General features: G+C 46.5%; 2 protein-coding genes across 7 annotated transcripts in view; one reads left to right on the forward strand and one right to left on the reverse strand.

The window, feature by feature from the left end:
- The window catches only part of BDP1 (B double prime 1, subunit of RNA polymerase III transcription initiation factor IIIB), a 91,853-nt gene extending 86,312 nt beyond the window's left edge, over positions 1–5,541 (reverse strand). For 3 of the 6 annotated variants that reach the window (XM_039545311.1, XM_039545312.1, XM_039545310.1), the window contains exon 1: positions 729–1,199. In XM_039545311.1, the coding sequence (XP_039401245.1) occupies positions 729–958 (230 nt within the window). In that variant the 5' untranslated portion in view covers positions 959–1,199. Of the gene's footprint in view, positions 1–728; positions 1,201–4,403 lie in introns of those variants that run through there. The other 3 variants (XM_039545314.1, XM_039545313.1, XM_039545317.1) reach the window with 3 other exon arrangements.
- On the forward strand, positions 4,609–10,277 carry SERF1A (small EDRK-rich factor 1A). Its single transcript, XM_039545327.1, has 3 exons — positions 4,609–4,729; positions 6,707–6,815; positions 9,692–10,277. The coding sequence occupies exons 1-3, from the start codon at positions 4,723–4,725 to the stop codon at positions 9,762–9,764; spliced, it is 189 nt and encodes a 62-aa protein (XP_039401261.1). The 5' UTR covers positions 4,609–4,722; the 3' UTR covers positions 9,765–10,277.
- The last annotated feature ends 1,368 nt before the right edge of the window (positions 10,278–11,645 follow it).

Below are 11,645 nucleotides of genomic sequence, written 5' to 3' on the forward strand. Positions count from 1 at the left end.
TTGAATGACGACAGTTACCCAAAACCACCCTTGACACATTTTTCCCCCAGCAGGCATTGGGGGCTCTACCCAGCATTCCAATGGGAAGCGGGGACTGCGGGAACTGTGGGATAGCTGCCCAGAATGCACTGCTTCCAATGTCGACGCTTGCCCCGTTAGTGTGGACTCACAAAGTCGAATTAGTGTCCTTAGTGTGGATACACAAATTCAAATTCATAAGGTCGAATCCACAAATTCGACCTAAGTTAAATTGAACTACTCTTGTAGTGTAGACATACCCTTAGACTTAGCAAATAGTGCCCTCTCATCCTGCAGTAATATGTACTTCACAATTTCAAACACGGCAAACCCAAGCCAACGAGGGAACCACCCTCAGACAGGAAAAATACCTCCTGAAATAAAGGGAGACAGGCACGGAGAAGGCGTTGGACACCTGACAGCTCCCAAGCACGGGGCGTGCAGCTGCGGTGTGAGGGACAGTGCAAAGCGCAAGGGCAGGTAGGCTGCTGGCCATGATGGTAACCAGAAAGCTCCCAAAGCTTTCCAGGTACCTGAGAACCTGTACAGGGCTGAGACCGCCAAGCAGCGCCATCCCGGCGGTTGCTGGTCCTGCTCCCCCGGGCTGCACGGAGCTGGGGCTGCTCCTGACGGCGAGACTTGCCCAGCGGCGGCTTGATGGGGCTAGAGCCGCGCAGAGCCCAGTTCACAGCGCGGGCTGCGGGACTCACCTGCTCCCCGGCTGTCCCCCCTCCGGCTGGGGCGCGGGGTCCGGGCGGGGACCGGCAGCAGTTCCGGGAGAGGCTGGCGCGTTGGGCTGCGGCTCTTGCCTTGCCGGCAGGGAGGCGGAATCCTGGCCGCGCTGCGGCTCCGGGGCCGCCGGGGCGCTCGGGCCGCAGCCGCCGCCCCTACCCCCGGGCCTCACGTTGGGCTTCACGCTGAGCCTGGCTCGGCGGAACATGTTGCCGGGCTGCTCCGCGTTCCCCTCGCTCAGGCGGGGGAGGAAAGAGCTCGGTCCGGCCCCTGGGAGCGGCGGCGGGGGGGGGTCACTCCCGCGCGGCCAGGGAAGCGCTAGAGCCGAGTGTCCTCCTCCGGCGCCGCCGCCTCATGTCACTTGCCGCACACCGGGTGCAGGTCCCCCCTCCCCACCGTGCACAGGGCCTGGCGCAGCCAAACGTCATCAGCCTGCGACCGGCCGCCGCGGGGAAATCACGTTCACACGTGACGCGTCAGAAAGCGGGGTAAGTGGAGCGCGTTCCCTCGCTAGAACTTCCGTAACTAGCGGAGATTGCGGCCAAAGTGACGGAGAGCCGGAGGGGACAAAGCATGCTGGGCTGCGGCTCGCAGGGTGTGGGGAGTTTGTTAAAGCCTCCGCCTTCCTCCCCTCTCCCCCCCCCACTGCCTGGGGGGCTGTGAGTGATGTGAGAATCTGAGTTTTCCTTTAAAAAAGTTATGTTTCTAGCCTTTGTGTTTACAGAGTTGAAAAGGGCTCATACAAGAAAGCAAATAAATAATACTTCCAAAATGCATATTTTCTGAAATCTCATTTGTAAGTCAGTCTTCTGATTTTGGGAGGAGGGAGGGGTTTTTTATTCAGGGTTTTCAGGTTCTTGTTGTTGACAGTCCCTGGGACAAGGCCATAAACTAGCCTTATTCCTGTGGGAATTCTGTGCCAAAAAATTAAAAATTCTGTGCACAATATTCTAAAGTCCTGTAAATTTTATTCATCAATAAATGTGGAGGCTCCAGTGTGGCAGTAGAAAGCACGGGCCACTGGCGGCATGGAGGTGGGACGTCACCCTACAGGCCTCCCCTCCCGTACCCCCTTCTTGACATTGATTTAGTGGTGAGACTGCACCCGAACCTGATAGCGCAAGGGCTGGGCCTGCCCCGGAAACATCCTGGGGGCTCTGCCCTTCTGCACCATGCACACCAGGAATGGGGAGTCAATCTCAGTCCACCAGGATGCAAGTGTGGACAGGCTTAGCATGGGATGATCCAGATGTGGGGTGAGAAGATTTTGGGTGGGGCAATCTGAGTGCATGTTGCTCAGTGCTGGCATCCAGGTGCAGGGGGAATCTGGATGCACAGGGGCTTGTTGGGGGTTCTGTTTGCAAGGGGAGTCTAGGTGAAGGTGGTTGGGGCTCGGGGGTGGGGGGAAGTGGCCTTGGGGGCTGAGCTGGGGAGTCTAGGTGCTGGGGGGGGCTTAATGGGATAGGGTCCAGGTGTGGAGGGAGCTCAGCAGTGGGGGCTTGTTCGGGGAACTAGGTGCATGCAGGCTCTGGATGCAGGGAGTGAGGCTTGGCAGAGTGGGGGTTCAGGTGCTGGGGGGGCTGGGCATGGTGGGGTCCAGATGCATGGGGTTGGATGGATGGGGAAGCAGCTCCTCCCACGGCTGAGGAGTGATGGGGGCAGGAAGCAGAGATGGGGAGGGTGCAGAGCGTCCTGCAGCCAGGGGAGGTTTCTGGGGCTGGGGGTGACCCGGCCCCAGATGCTCTTTGCAGGGGAAGAGAAAGTCCTGTCTGCTCCCAAGTGGGGCAATTTGCCCCGGGCCCCACAGGGGCCCCCGTGAGAGTTTTTTGGGGGCCCTGGAGCAGGGTCCTTCACTCGCTCCAGGGGGCCCGGAAAACTCTTGCAGGGCCGGGCCCAGGAGCTTCTTCCGCTCCCGGTCTTCGCCGGCGGGGGTCCTTCCGCTCCGGGGCGGAAAGACCCCCCCACTGGCGAATTACCGCTGAAGCGGGACCCGCCGCCGAAGTTCAGCTCGGTCTTCGGTGGTAATTCGGCGACGGGGGGCCCTTCCGTTCCGGGACCCGCCGCTGAAGTGCCCCGAAGACCCGCGGCAGGCACCCCCGCCGCCGAATTACCGCCGAAGACCGGGCTGCACTTTGGCGGCGGGTCCCGCTTCGGCGGTAATTCGGCGGCGGGGGGGCCCCCGCCGCGGGTCTTCGGGGCACTTTGACAGCCGGTCCCGGAACGGAAGGGCCCCCCGCTGCCGAAGACCCCAGGCCCCCGGAATCCTCTGGGTGGCCCTGGGCACCTTAGAGACTAACAAATACTCCTGTTCTTTTTGCGGATACAGACTAACACGGCTGCTACTCTGAAACCTGTCACAAACTACTGTTAGCAAGGTCTCATTTTGACAACTCACATGAGCAGGTTTTAGGACTTGTCTTCATAAATATTTAGTTCATGGCAAGCTAAGGTGTGAATCTACCCCAGAGGTGGGCCACATCTGGCCCATGGGACCCTCCTGCCCAGTCCCTGAGCTCCTGCCCCAGGAGGATAGCCCCCGGCCCCTCCCCTGCGGTTCCCCCTCACCGACAGCCTCAGCTTGCTCCTCTGCCGGCGCAATGCTCTGGGTGGCAGGGCTGTGAGCTCCTATTTAATTTTACTCATGTGAGCAGTCCTATTGCTTTGATTGAGACTACTCACATTAGTGAAATTAATCATGTGCCTAAATGTTTATAGATTTGGGACCTAAAGTACCAACTTTACAATTAAATCTGTGTAGGAATGGCAGACTCTTCTGCCTGTGCAGAGAAACCAACGGGGTGCTGAATAGTTTTAAGGATCTGCCTACACAGATCTGCTTACAAGGTCAGGACTGCAATTTTTCATATTCCAATAACTCAAAAACAGCTTAATTAATTTTGTACTAAATTTCTAAAATAATGATAAATCCAAGAGCTGAGAATCAAGCAGATGACAGTTCAGCCCAGAGAGACATTATAATTTGCAATGATTTAAGTGGAGCTTCTGGTTTATGAAGTTAGTTTTTTGGGCTTTGCTATTTAGTTTTAGATAAATTATATTACCTTTTTAAGGATTAAATGTGATTTTAAAATATTGTTTTTCTCAAACTGTACAAAAATGACTTCCTCTGAAACTCTTAATTCCTGGCAATGGAATTTAGCATCTGAGGACTGGACCTGGCACTGTTACAGCACCATAATTTTCTACATTGCAAGAAGAGTAAATATTGGGCACTTCCAGTTTACATTTTAGAGATTTACCATCGCTCACCATTTTATCTTGACTATTGCAATATTTAGTGTGTTTTTTAAGCCCTAGTACCTGGAATTCTGTGATTATATGAAGAATCACAGTTTTAATTTTTTTTAAAGTCTTCATGGTTGAAGAGAAAAAAATTGAAAACAGGGCCCAAGTGTCCCCTAAAACTAAAGGCTCAAAACAGCGCTATTTGCTTTCTGGTTTTTGAGACTTTAGGGTGCACTGGGATCATATTTTCACGCTTTCCTATGCAATCAGGCAGGACAAAAACCTGCTTCCAAAACAGAAAAATTGTGGCTGTCAGTTAGTCACGTGACGTTACTGCCACCCGGAATTTGGAGGAAGGGATAAGAAACCAGACCAAATATCCTGAGACTCCGACACAGCCTGAATACCGTGAGAACGCTGATTTCCACAATCCGAGGGAAACAGATTTACTGAGGCCCATCCTAGCCCTTCAGAGCCACAGCAGCCCAGACATGCTGCTGAGCATGCGCAATGAGACTCCGACTAATTCTAATATTGGTGGGGGTGGTTTGGTGACGCCCTTATGTTTGTGACATCACAGAGGCGTGTCAATATATAAGCCACGTCGGGGGTGGGGGCGGGGGCGCTAAGGGGGAGGCAGGAGAAGGTTCTGGCAGTTGTCGGAGCGCTTGGGAGAAGTAGTCGCGGTTCAGGTTCGGTGCGTCGCGCCGGGGATATTGCCTCGCTATGGCCCGTGAGTATCAACCTGGGTGGCCCCGCCCTGTCGGGAACGTCTCCGCGCGTTCGCTGGCCGCTGTCGGGCCTAAGTGATGGAGCCGCGGCGGCTACGCGGGCCCCCGCGAAGGGCTGTGAGCGCGGCGCATGCCCCCTTCCCGCTGGCTCTGGGTCGGGCCCGGTTCGTGCGTGGGGGTGGCTGGTCCCGGTCATTGAGGCTCCGGGCGCCTCTTTTCCGCCCCGACCGCAGCACCCGGCCCGGCAGCGCCGCCTCCCGGCCGAGCTGTGCAGGCCCCGGGGCCCGTGAGCCCCGCAGGCTTCCTCAGAGCCGGCGCCATAGTGGCCCCACCCGGCGTCTGACTGCAGGAGCGGCCGGGCCCGCGGGGTAGAGGCCTCCAGGGTGACCAGAGATTGTGCGGGGCTCCCCCCAGGAAGGGGCCCGTCGGGGGATTAACACAGCGGGCGGGACTCGGGTACCTGGCAGCCGTACAGCGACCTCGCTCCTTTTTCTCCCTGTAAAACTGGGTATTTCTGGAGCGAAACCTCGGTGGCTATAAACATGGAGCCTGTTCTGAGCCGGGTCCCCGAAGGGCGGCCCTAAAGCCAGCCTTAAAAACGTGGGCAACTCGGAACAAAGCAGAGTCTCCTGGGTAGTCTCTGTAGGGCTGTTTGTGATGAGTTGCTGATCAGTCAGGCCGGCCCGTCAGCGTTTCGTTGTTGGCTGTCAGGCTACAAATAAAATGCCCTTAAATGGCCCCTGAACATCTAATCCCACCAGACTGTGCCCTCCCTATTGATGTAAATAAACCAAAAATGTTAACTGCAGCAGTACTGTGAGGTGTTGCAGGAACCCATATTGCTCAGAGTCTTATGTTGGGGGTACAATGCCACTTGACTATATTAATGGCAAAAAAATAATAGCGGAAACATCACAGTAGTAGTCAAACATTTCATTACTACAGTTTTCTCAAAGTGTAGAACAACTTCTTCATTTCTCCTGGCAGCAAACTAATCTTCAACATTTATTGAAGTTGTCTGTTTTGTAGTTCAATTTCGGAGATGTTCTAAGCAGCTTAGAGGTTTCTAAACATATAGCTTAAATTCACCATAGTGATCCAAGTTCAAGGAAGAACTGGGTAACTAAGAACTAAACTTCCTCACACAAGTGCCCTCCAGCCTGAAAGGGAAGTTGCAGGCTTATGCAATCAGTGACACGACTGTCTCAATCTACTTATGAAGAGGTACTGTATAGTATGCACAACTTGAGGTCAAAAAGAGGCATGGATGATGATCTGTACCCCTGTCAGCCTCAGATCAAAAGTACTTGCTAATACATGAACATGGGCATTGGTATGCTTCCCCCTTATCTATTCTAAAATAGTAATTGAAGAGGCAGAGCACTCTGGAGATATTTCTGCTATACTGACCTGTTCTTATTTTCATTATATAGTGAACTTCCAGGTTTAGGGTCCTGGTACATGTAAAACTTTAAGTACATGATCATCAGACTACACACCTAAACTTTGATTATTTTAATTGGAAATACTTTGTCACTTTGTACATGTGGTGAAATCAATATTGACTGATGCCAATAAAAATCTGATCCTTCCAAGTTTACTTGTAACTTAGCCTGAACTGCTTATATTTGGCAGAACTTTTCCATGCCACATCTGCCTCAAACTGAAGTTCCTAGGAACACTTCAACAAAAAACATGTAGCTGTTTTCTGAGAGCAAGGTTAGGGAAAAATGTTAAATTCTTAGCTGTTAAATTTGGAAAGCTCTAGCACCTCCTTGCTTTACACCAGAGTTGCTGTTTTACCTTGCAGAATTTGTCTTTTGGATCCAGACTTTGAGAGGAAAACCTTCATGGGTAGTTTTAGTAATGCTTTTTACTGGTTTTGGTCTTAAGGTACTAAATTACTATCAGAATACAATCTTAGAGTGAAGGTAAGGAAGGGAAATTGCAGCACATATATAAACTTGAATATTATGTAGGTGGGAACCAGCGTGAACTTGCCCGCCAGAAAAACATGAAGAAAACCCAGGAGGTCCTCAAGGGGAAAAGGAAAGAGGATAGTTTGTCTGCTTCTCAGAGAAAACAAAGGTAAGCTCTAGTACGCAGGTGTCAGAGGAGGGTGAGTGGTATTCTGTAAGCTCTACTCATGAAATAAGCTGTACCTACTTGATACTAGTAGACTGATTATATTTTGAACATCTTTGCATATTTTAGGTTACTCAGACTTGGCTTCCCCACAGTATTTCTTGAGCTTGAATCTGTTTTGAGAGGGCCTCAAATGCCCTTCTGGGTTCTACTGTAATCCTTGGTTTTTCCTCCTTGTTAGAAGGGAAGTGGCGGTACCCCCCGAGCCATTCACGTAAGGTGCCAAAACAAAATGTTCAGATTGTGCAGTTCTTAATATTTTCCTTCCCTCTTGCATGCTTTGAGACTTCTTTTTAAAAATGTAGTTCACTGACAATAAATCAGCGTACCAGCTCAGTCCAAACCCCGGATACTTTTCTTAGCCAAACAAGGAATTAGCCATTTCAGTCTGAAAAGCAGCTTGACCTAGTAGACAGACAGGAAATATTTGTTCATCGATAACAGGGGTTGACAAGCTTTCAGAAGTGGTGCTCCAAGTCTTCATTTATTCACTCTAATTTAAGGTTTCGCATGCCATTAATACATTTTAACGTTTTTAGAAGGTCTCTTTCTATGTCATAATATATAACTAAACTATTGTTGTATGTAGTAAATAAGGTTTTTACAATGTTTAAGAAGCTTATTTAAAATTAAATTAAAATACAGAGCCCCCCAGACTGGTGACTGGGACCCAGGCAGCATGAGTGCCACTGAAAAGCAGCTCGTGTGCTGCTTTTGGCAGGCATGCCATAGGTTGCCTACCCCTGATCTATAAATTGAGTATTACCTCATTCACAGTGGGTCCCCCAGCCATTCATCTGAACTGAATACAAATGAAGGATTGTAAAATGAAACAGGAAGAAAAACAGAAGGGGAAGAGAACCTTCTTGTGAGGTGCATATCAAAGGTTTGCTTGAGTATATTTGAGGAAATGGAAGGGATGCCCAGGTACCCTTCATTGAGGGAGTAAAAGGAGAGTGCTTTTGCTTCATGGAAAAAGGGGTCTCGGCCGGGTTTGGTTGAAAATACTGGACTACTTTGGGTGAGAGTCTTTAAAGAATAACTTAAATTTAGTTTTTAAAAGTGCATAATTTTTAGGGCTATCAAGCGATTAACAAAAATTGTGATTAATTGCACTCTAAAACAATAATAGAATACTATTTATATAAATATAAATATTTTTGGATATATTGATTTCAATCACAACATATAATACAAAGTGTCTTGTCTTAGCAATTGGCTGAACAAGAAGTAGGACTGAGTGGACTTGTAGGCTCTAAAGTTCTACATTTTGTTTTTGAATGCAGTTATGTTTTGTACATCTACATTTGTAAGTTCAGCTTTAATGATAGAGATTGCACTACAGTACTTGTATGAGGTGAATTGAAAAATACTATCTTTTATTTTTACAATGCAAATATTTATAATAAAAATACAAAGTGAGCATTGTACACTTTGTATTTTGTTGTAATAGAAATCAATATATTGAAAATGTAGAAACATCCAAAAACCTTTAATAAATTTCAGTTGGTATTCTATTTAACAGTGCAGTTAATTGCAGTTAATTTTTTTAAATGCATGAGTTAACAGCAATTAATTGATAGCCCTAATTTTTTTGTTCTTTGTTTCCAATACTCTTACTGCGACCTTACTATAGTCTTTGAAAAACTTATTGTTTTCACTGTACCTATATCTTAAGTGCTGTGGTGTTAAGCAAAGTGATAGTCCTCAGTTGAATCTTAGAAGTTGGTGGGTACTGTTCCTTTGAGAATAGCAGTCCTGGTAATTCTGTAAGTGTTCAGTGGATCGGGGTTGGACACTACAGGGAACACTTCCAAGTATTCAGGGATTGGTGTGTGCCTCTACCTGAATGGAGAGCAAGGTCTGCAGAGGCCTGGAAGATAGTGCTTGTGCTGCTAGAGGCTGTTGTTTTCAGGGAGATGATCCACAACAGGCACAGACCAGACCATTTCATGCTAATGGTGAGGTGCCTCCCAATCCTGGGAAAGCATCACACTAAACACAGTCTGTACTGAAAACTAAGATCCAGGCAACGAATTAAGTGTAAAATCTGTTCACAACATGACTCAAGGCCACAACAGTGTTCTTGAATTATAAGACTTTAATAAACTACCTTGTACTATAGAACTAACTATCAAGTGTGCAATCAGCCTTGAATTGAATAGCAACTGCCTCAAAATACACGTTCAAATTTAAACTGATCCAGTAAATAGCTGGCTTCAGAGCCAGTCAAATTAGAGACGCATCCTCTTGACCTAAAGATTACAGGTTGAAAGATGCTTTCCCTGTGTGTTACAACCAGGTAAAAAGCTATCAGACTCCTGACTTTACTGAGAATATATGAGACAGGATTTATGATCTTTGTTGGGGCTTGCTCTATACATAATTTCATGTGACTGAGCATAATCTGTGAATTGGATTTTGGAATATCTATACCAAATAGCTTTGGTTTCCATTTTCTGCCAAGTATTGGCAAACTCAAAATTATCAGTACCTCAAGTAGGGTTTAAATATTGGAGCTTGGATTCATCTATTGTATGCATCTTCTGCTGAAGAAGTATCAGACTAGAACTTCAGTGCTACCTTGGAAATATCTGTTCATCCAGGATGGAATGCTGACAGGTACATAAAATATCAGTAGTTTTCACTGTAGTAAAATGCAGGCACGTAGACTTGATAGCCCTGCAGAAGATCAGCCCAGATAACAACTGATTGTCCTGATAATTTCTAAGCTTAAATATTGATACTGTATGCTGTTGCATTTGGTTTTGTTCCATCAGTAGCTCAGTATTTTTCTAACTACATCTGTCTTTTTACAGAGACTCTGAAATCATGCAGCAAAAGCAGAAAGCAGCTAATGAGAAGAAGACTCTGCAGGCAGAAGCAAAATAAACTGTGTGGCTACATAAATGATCTAAAATGTTACAGTAAACCAAGTTATAGGGCCTAAAATATCAGACTTGTTTGTAAAAGTGGCCTACCATTAAATGGTAAATGTTTATCTTATACTTGCAGACTTATTCAATTTGCATTTATTTAGAAGTTTTGGTTAGTATAGGCTGAGTAAACCAAGACTTCATTAAGTTACCCGAAATACTTATTTCAAAAAAATTGCAAGCGCTCTTATAGGCATGCAAATAAGCTATTGGTACCATTACTTAAACTATGCTTAACTGCATCTTTCATTATTAACAATGTTGACTTCACTGAATGGCTTGTGTGACTAAACTATTAAAGCCACAGTTAGACCAGGTTGCCCTCTTTGTGACCCTTAAAGTATAACAATCATTCACAGTGGAACACTACTTTAAAAGCCCAATACCTTTGTACAATGCATTCAAACTTGTAAAGGCCTGAACTGTAAATCTCATTTTAAATTATTTTTACAATAAAATGTTGCATGAAGTATTGTTTAATCTGAAATGGGGTACAGTGGATAACCTTTTACTGGGCTTGAATTAAAAGCTATCTTACAGTGCAGATTTATTGAGAAAATTAACTTTTCAAAACTAACTTTCAGAAGACTAAAATCTGGCATGATTTGATTAATCTTATGCTGTAATCTTTTCCACAGTAGATCTGCTTGTAAATTTTTAGTTTAGCCTCACCTAGTTAAAACATTGTCTGGGTGGGGAGGGCAGCCACCTCATAACCACAGATCTATGGCCTAACTCCTTGAATTTTCTGAGCACCCTCAGCTGAAAGTCAAGGAGAACTATTGCTCAGAAAAATCTGAAAACTAGCCCTCTTTCATTAAAATGAGACTCTGAACAAATCTCAAAAATGAGATTTAACAAAAATCATGGGAGGGCGATTTTTTTAAACATGCATTTAACTGTCAATCCTCTTTCTCATCTGCATTTTGTATGTAGATATGTATAATGCAGTAAATTGGCTTAAACAGGGATTCCTTTCATAGGTAGGGCAGTCTGTTGGGGGGCAGTGAACTGACTTTAAGGTAAACTCTAACAGGGCAAACTAGCTTTTCTTGGGAGCAGGTAAGGTAGGTTTTAAGGAGCTTAAAATAACTTTTACCCATATATACATGCAGTGGGGGAGGCAAAATTCTTCTTTGTCATGCAGCTTTCACTGCTCCTTTGGCCATTGATGATGCAAACTCTAATTTCCTTTTGATTCCTGTGTAGTACATTAATAAATGGAAAGTAGTCTGAACTATCAGTTAGGCTAACTTCAGGTCTTGTTCTCTAGACAATCTGACAATCTTCTATGAAGGATAACTATCAATTCAGACAAGCTTGGGCTTCATTTAAAAGTGCTAGATCTGAATAAACTCCCTCTTCCTTGCATGAATATAAACAAATGGCATGAGGAAGGTGAAGGTCCCAGTAACTTGTGTGGGAGTTGCATGCACCCAACTGCTTGATAGCATAACCTGCACCTGTTCTGCCACTGTTCTTGCATTTCTTCTGGGAGGCAATAAAAGATCAATAATTGGCCAAGACCTTGTGTTATCAAAGTAGCATGATAGTATCTATAAAAAACTATACACATGCCATCATCCTTTATACAGAGAGGGGGAGGGATAGCTCAGTGGTTTGAGCATTGGCCTGCTAAACCCAGCTTGTGAGCTCAATCCTTAAGAGGGCCAGTTAGGGATCTGGGGCAAAAATCTGTCTGGGGCTTGGTCCTGCTTTGAGCTGGGGGTTGGACTAGATGACCTCCTGAGGTCCCTTCCAACCCTGATATTCTATGAGGTAGTATTCCCTTTGTTCATTCCAAACTATAAGAAAGTGTAATGAAACTTGCTTAGTT

This window comes from Mauremys reevesii, linkage group 6 (assembly GCF_016161935.1).
Source record: "Mauremys reevesii isolate NIE-2019 linkage group 6, ASM1616193v1, whole genome shotgun sequence".
In the NCBI taxonomy this organism is placed as follows: Eukaryota; Metazoa; Chordata; order Testudines; family Geoemydidae; genus Mauremys; species Mauremys reevesii.

What these genes read in the sequence shown, in the direction of transcription:
- SERF1A (XM_039545327.1), top strand. An exon ending in GCTTCTCAGAGAAAACAAAG is followed by an intron (nt 6,816 to 9,691) that starts GTAAGCTCTAGT and finishes GTCTTTTTACAG; the next exon opens with AGACTCTGAAATCATGCAGC.